The 7,307-nt window shown below is 38.9% G+C and overlaps 1 protein-coding gene across 1 annotated transcript; it reads right to left on the reverse strand.

The window, feature by feature from the left end:
- Positions 1-243: 243 nt before the first annotated feature.
- On the reverse strand, positions 244-4,795 carry LOC306888889 (tripartite motif-containing protein 16-like). The gene is made up of 6 exons (XM_079447439.1): positions 4,116-4,795; positions 3,854-3,949; positions 2,830-3,051; positions 2,316-2,475; positions 2,013-2,069; positions 244-1,718 (listed from the first exon to the last, which is right to left on the reverse strand). Exons 1-6 carry the CDS (start codon positions 4,695-4,697, stop codon positions 1,192-1,194), a joined length of 1,644 nt encoding a protein of 547 aa, XP_079303565.1. The 5' UTR covers positions 4,698-4,795; the 3' UTR covers positions 244-1,191.
- Between the last annotated feature and the right edge of the window lie 2,512 nt (positions 4,796-7,307).

Below are 7,307 nucleotides of genomic sequence, written 5' to 3' on the forward strand. Positions count from 1 at the left end.
CTCCTTCAAATATGTTCTGCCTATGAATTTTGGTATTTGGCATTGATGTACAGACACTTTTCAGAAATGTCTTGACTTCATTACAATAGATATAATTGTCAAATGGCATTTTATTATAGCCTATAATTCACTGCTGCCCTCTATTGGTTGAAGTCTGTTCCTACTGTCGTGGAATTTTCTTATTCCTTAAACTAGGTGAGTCAGCCCAGACACGCAATGCACAGAGAGGCATGAGGTTTTTTTGCAAATAATTTTATTGTCGTTCAATCTGCATCATACGCAATGAAATGGTGCAGAGAGACGGCGCTCCTCTCTTCTGCACTCACAGTATATGTAGGATTCAAACCTGACACCCCTCCCTTTTCCCTCGAGCAAGAATACTTCTGTGGTATACAGAATACGTGATGACCCCTTATCTTAAACAGAACATCTTGTGCTTTGAGGACAAAGGCAGAGTGGTATGACACGTATGCACAAAAACATGATAAACACCTCAAAAACAAAGATATAGATCATGAAGCAAGGCTAGAAAATTTCCATTACACTACACTTACTTTACTCCTGACGATCATACTAAATAGGGATCGAACATATTTTAAATATGCAAATGGTATAGTAAACATTTTTCAAATAAATGGTTTAAAGCACACTTTTAATTTTCATGTCTGGCTTAATATTGACACACAACTTAAGCAAGTGCAACATCACACTGAAACAAACTTTTACTTCAAACATAACCAAAATGTCTAGAAAACTGGCCATCTAACTGTATTATAAATTTTGTTTCTAACTTATTAGCATTGTAATGTTAAGTTTCTAGCCTTCAAAACATTAAGGTAATGATCAATAAATGTGACAGCATTTAGAGATAAGACATCAAGTCCAAGTACATTAACTTACTTTTTGCCTATATCTTAACATACTTATTTATAACGTGCCATGATCTTTATGTAGGTAGTTGACACATGAATATGTAAATGTATCCTATGGTGTGACGGTAAAAGAAAAGAGAAAACTACAGTAACAATGAAGATAAATCTCTCTAATGCTATTGCTATTTTATATTATAAATATAAGTACAAATATGTTCAACTATGATAATCAATTACCCATTTGCACATGCAATATTATAATAGGCCATTTCTATTTACTCCTTTAACCCAGAATTTAACAGTTTTACTTCTCTATGGTTTATTTTTTGTGACGATACACTTTCACTGATCCATTACAAACATAAAATCCAGGATAAAGAGGATTAGTGAATGTGGTTTGGACTCTGTGGATGAGGGAGATTGTTTTAGAGACGCTGTAGAAGGACAAATTTCCTGCTTTGTGATTCACATACACTCCTATTCTACAGGAGCTGGACACTACAGGGAGATCAGTGTATTTGAAATTGTGCCAGAATGAGCATTTCAAATCAGTGCAATATAATCTCCAGGACTGATCATTGCATCCAAACACACACTCACGGCTCTGTCCCTTCCTGCTCAAGCTCTTATATGACACTGATATACCCACATCACCACTCCACTCAACCTCCCAGTAACAGCGTCCACACACACTCTCTTTACACAACACCTGAAGCCTCATATCAAATCTGTCTGGATGATAAGGATATTGACGGCCTGTATTAGTGAATGTCGCTACTGTGTTTCCATCAGACAGACGAATATATTCATTCACTGTGTTATAATCCAGTGTGAACTGCTTGAAATCTGATGGAGATATAAATACACAATTATAACAGTTTCACAAAAGTCAGAATTTCAAAAACTGTATGTTTCTATAATTGCATTTTCTTTTTCATTTCCACAATAATTATAATGTTTAATATTATACGGATACACAAGCACAGATAATAACAGATTCATTTTCAGTCAGATGTAGTATCTGTATCTTCTAACAGCTTATTATACTCAATTAATTTGGGATTTTAATATTTGTAACCTTTCTGTTTTCTTCAGGCCATAAAGTGCATTTAAATGACATAAATACATTAAATGTCTTACATTTTAAGAACTCCTCTCTGGTCTTGAACTCATCGGAAACATTTGAGATATATGACACTAAAGACATAAACAGACATAATCAGTATAATATCCATATCAAATACATATGTTAAAACAATAACACACAAAATCTGTGTGTCTGTGTGTGTGATCTGAGCAAGAACAAACTTCGGTAAATACAGTAGTCACACATATTTACAACACAGAGTCCACTTTGGATGCTAAAAAGGGTTATTCAGAAAATTCAACAGTCCCAGAATTATGTGATAATACAACACTTAATTCTGATATCTTCTATTTTACCTTGATCGGAAATCTTTTCTATCTCCTCTGTACAGAAATCTTCCAGTTTTTCTTTTAGCTGAGAGACAGATTTTCTCACGTCATCAAAAGACACGAGAGACTTGACAGTAGTGTTGTTTGAAACTGTAGATTCAGGGGATGAAGACAGACTCTGAAAACTCTGCAGAAGAAAAAAAAAGATACAAAGAGTTTCATTATCTCCTCACTTTTCTCTTTTAGTCTGCATTACAACTGTAACAGCATCTGTGCTAAACCATTCTGTTACTTTTGTATAACTTTCTTTGTGTTGTTTTGGGTTGTTTTGGGTTTAACTTTAAACATTTATTTGAAACCTAAACAATAGACAGAATCTGGAACAAAACTGTATTACAAGTGCATACAAATATAAACATTTAACACTTTTGGCAGTCTGAACCCACAGAGGAATCTTAAGATCAAACCAAAAGATATTCTTTTAGTTTCTAAATAAATAAAAACTGTTAAAATCACAGTAAAATAAGAAGACAGACTACACCTTCAGGAAATGGATGTGATTTTCTATGTGTAAAAGCTGCTCCAGTTCATTGTCTCTCCTCCTCAGATCATCAATCTCCTGCTCCAGATGCTTCAAGACTCCTTCTGCTCGACTCACTGCAGTCTTTTCCTGATCTCTGATCAGTTGCGTCACCTCAGAGCGTCTTTTCTCAATGGAGCAGATCAGTTCAGTAAAGATCCTCTCACTGTCCTCCACTGCTGTCTGTGCAGAGCGCAGGAAAAACACACATTACAATCACATCTTACAGCAACACACACAACCTGTGACACACAGTGAACTTCAGGAGGAGTAAAAGTCAATTCAGATTTATCTGAAATATTTTTGATTTATTTGATTATATGTAGCACTATATACAGTACAGCATGTGTATGTGTGTGAAGTATGTGTGATACAGAAAATAACTTCTGGTTGACATACAATTGACGTACAGCACTGATGTGGCAGGGGAGAGCAAGATGAAATGTTTACATTTGTTTAGAGAAAAATATTTTTGCAGTGGTCAATAACTCACAAGTGTGGTCTAGCAAAACCAGGTGGTATTTTGTTCAAATGTAGAACAACTTCTGTATAATTTCACTTTGAATAAACTGTAAGTTGCATATTGTTACTTTCGACGGGGGACATAATATCGGCGTTTTGATTGGTCAATCAAACTGCTTGCGAAGGGTAAATTGCGGCTAAGTATATAAAGTGGGAGGAGTTAGATCTGGATCCACCCTCGCCCCCTGGATCTTGTGGTCTGCAGTGAGGAAAGCAACTAGATGGAAATTCTACAACCTTTAACGACTAATGCTAACGTATTCGACTGCTCCGTCAAGGGTCGTGTGCTGAACATGTCATAGCTGGAATGCATTAAATGTAGTCAGGGCTATGAGAAAAACGCTTTGTTACTTTTGTTGCTTTGTTGCATTAAGTGTTAAATAACTAAGCTTGGGCATTTTTATATTAATCTAGATACAAAATATTCTCCAGCACTGCAGGAGGAGGGTTTCTCAAAACTCACCTTGTAAGATTTCACAGTATCTTTGAGCTCCTGAAGCTGCTTCTCTCTCTCCTGGATTCTCTGCTTCAAGTTTCTCTGTGTCTCTCCCAAAAGCCTCTGTGACAAACCAAAACCTCATACATTGGCTATAATGAACCTGGATGCAGTAAATTAATCAAACTTCAACCATTTACTAAAGTTCTCTATTTGTTTATGACATGTATTTAGCATTACTGATAGCATACAGGCAAAGATGAAAAAGATGTCTGTTTGGGGTTCATACCTGTTTCTCAGTTCTTTCTGCTACAGCTGTTACCGTGTCATGATTTTTATGTTCATCCATCAAACATGGATAACAAATACAGTGCTGGTCAGTGCGACAGTAGATTTCCAGTTGTTTATTATGCTTCGAGCAGATCATCTCATTAAGTTTTGTAGTGGGATCCATCAAATGATGTCTTCCGTCTTTAAAGAGATTTTCATGTTGTTGAAGGTGATTTTGACAGTAAGAGTTCAGACATTCCTGACAGGACTTGATAGCTTTGTATTTTCTCTCGGTACAGACATCACACTCCACATCTTCAGGTCCAGCGTAACATTGATCAGAAACAGCAGTTTGAAGTCTCGTCTTCAGTTCTTCCACTATTCCATCAATCATCACATTTTTATTTAAAGCAGGTCTTGATGTGAAGGTTTGTCTACACTGAGGACAGCTGTAGTTTCCCTTATGATCATCCTGATCCCAGTAGTTTGTAATACAGCTCATACAGTAACTGTGTCCACAGGGAATGGTCACTGGATCCTTCAGTAGATCCAAACACACTGAACAGGTGAACTTGTCTTGAGAAATATTCCCTTCTGCCATTTTTCAGTAATGTATTTACAGGCAGAAAGACACAGGAGCCTGAAATAAATGAATGAGCGGCTGAAGTAGTTTCCTGGTTTTGTAATCATGAGACGTGCGCAAAACAGGTTAATCCAGCCTGGACCCATCCCTTACAGAAAAGTCACATGAGTTTTACACATTTTTCACACGTGATCAGGTTTTTTACATGTGATCACGTGTGGCCACATGTGACCATGTGTGAACAACATGTGAAATTAATATGGACAACCTAACACCACAAACGGGCAACATGTGACCACATGTTGCAGCACATGTGGAAAAGCTGTTTCCATAGGTTATGATCACATGTAATCCCATGGGATTCACATGAGAATGAACATGTGTCATATGTGATCTTATGGGTTTCACACATGTATGTGCATGTGTTTCACATGTGATCCCATGGGTTTCACATGGATTTCACACAGCTTTCACACAAAAACTGTTCCAAAAACACACATTTCCCATGTGCACTTCACAAGGGATTTTAACATGTTCTCATGGGATTTTAACATGTTTCCACACATGAAATTTCACATGTGAAACTCATGTGACTTTTCCGTAAGGGATTTAACTGCTGGGTGTGACTCATTTTCACATGACTTATACTGTATAAAAACATCCACCTGGTGTTGGTCTCTCATAAATTGACACACTTCTATGTATCATGACATCATAACAAACACCAAAAAAATTGGGGGCCAAACCTTAATGCCTTTGACATTTTAGAGATTTAGCCGTTTTGCATATTAAAGATATGATAGAACACACTATACCTGCTTTCCATTGAGAGGACACATGTGGACCTCTAACAAATTATATTTGTTTACACTCTCTGATTTTCTATGACTGCACGAGAAGAAGTAACAGTGACTGTGTTTTAGTGAACTGAGTATAAACTGAAATATAATGTCCTGTTTGTCAATTCAGTTCCCATATCGATATTATCAAGAACTGTGAAGTAATAATGATAATTTAAATTCTGTTAATTCAACACATACACTCACCTAAAGGATTATTAGGAACACCATACTAATACTGTGTTTGACCCCCTTTCGCCTTCAGAACTGCCTTAATTCTGGCATTGATTCAATAAGGTGCTGAAAGCATTCTTTAGAAATGTTGGCCCATATTGATAGGATAGCATCTTGCAGTTGATGGAGATTTGTGGGATGCACATCCAGGGCACGAAGCTCCCATTCCACCACATCTCAAAGATGCTCTATTGGGTTGAGATCTGGTGACTGTGAGGCCATTTTAGTACAGTGTACTTATTGTCATGTTCAAGAAACCAATTTAAAATGATTCGAGCTTTGTGACATGGTGCATTATCCTACTGGAAGTAGCCATCAGAGGATGGGTACATGATGGTCATAAAGGGATGGACATGGTCAGAAACAATGCTCAGGTAGGTCGTGGCATTTAAACGATGCCCAATTGGCACTAAAGGCCTAAAGTGTGCCAAGAAAACATCCCCCACACCATTACACCACCACCACCAGCCTGCACAGTGGTAACAAGGCATGATGGATCCATGTTCTCATTCTGTTTATGCTAAATTCTGACTCTACCATCTGAATGTCAACAGAAATCGAGACTCATCAGACCAGGCAACATTCTTCAACTCTTCAATTTTGGTGTGTTTGTTTAAATTGTAGCCTCTTTTTCCTTTTTGTAGTGGAGATGAGTGTTACCCGATGGGGTCTTCTGCCGTTGTAGCCCATCCGCCTAAAGGTTGTGCGTGTTGTGGCTTCACAAATGCTTTGCTGCATACCTCGGTTGTAACAAGTAGATATTTCAGTCAAAGTTGCTCTTCTATCAGCTTGAATCAGTCGGCACATTCTCCTCTGACCACTAGCATCAACAAGGCTTTTTCGCCCACATGACTACCGCATACTGGATGTTTTTCCCTTTTCACACCATTCATTGTAAACCCTAGAAATGGTTGTGCGTGAAAATCCCAGTAATTGAGCAGATTATGAAATACTCAGACTTTCATAATCTCAGACAACATCCAACAAAACATAGTAAAAAATAACAGGGGCAGACAGACAAGAATAATTAATGGGTTGGGGTGACATAATAAAAATAACAAACAAGGGAGGGGGGGAGGGGGAGCAACAGAGTTCATGGGGGGAACAAAAGAGTCCATGGGAGGAAGTCCAAAGGGTGTGGGACATGGGGGAACAATTTTTGAGAGCGCGAAGTCCCCGGCAGGGCAGGGCTTGACGTCGGCTGGAAGGCCTCAGACGAGGACCCCCAAGATTCCCGTCTCCCCCGCTTGCCAGTGAGACTGGGCGGTTGTGGAGAGGCTGCAGAGGCTGGAGAGTGGTTCGTGGCAATGCCCACAACACCGATTTGCAGAGGACCACTCTCGGGTATCGCAACGAGCGGAGATGAGTAAGACGGGTTCGATGAGGTTGCAGACTCCGAACGCGCTGCGGCAGTTAACCACACGGCGTCGAAGTCCAACGGCCTCATCGCCCTCATCTCGGAGCGAGAGAGTGGCTCTCTGAGACCGGTGTTGAAAAGCACCGCCAGCTCCCTCTCCCCGAACACACCTTGTTCCGCGATGTCCAGGAACCTCTC

Source organism: Barbatula barbatula (assembly GCF_947034865.1).
Source record: "Barbatula barbatula genome assembly, chromosome: 23".
Taxonomy (NCBI): domain Eukaryota; kingdom Metazoa; phylum Chordata; class Actinopteri; order Cypriniformes; family Nemacheilidae; genus Barbatula; species Barbatula barbatula.

What these genes read in the sequence shown, in the direction of transcription:
- LOC306888889 (XM_079447439.1), bottom strand. Translation starts at nt 4,697, where the DNA reads ATGGCAGAAGGGAATATTTCTCAAGACAAGTTCACCTGTTCAGTGTGT. An exon ending in CAGAAAGAACTGAGAAACAG is followed by an intron (nt 3,950 to 4,115) that starts GTATGAACCCCA and finishes GGTTTGTCACAG; the next exon opens with AGGCTTTTGGGAGAGACACA. An exon ending in ATACTGTGAAATCTTACAAG is followed by an intron (nt 3,052 to 3,853) that starts GTGAGTTTTGAG and finishes CGCTCTGCACAG; the next exon opens with ACAGCAGTGGAGGACAGTGA.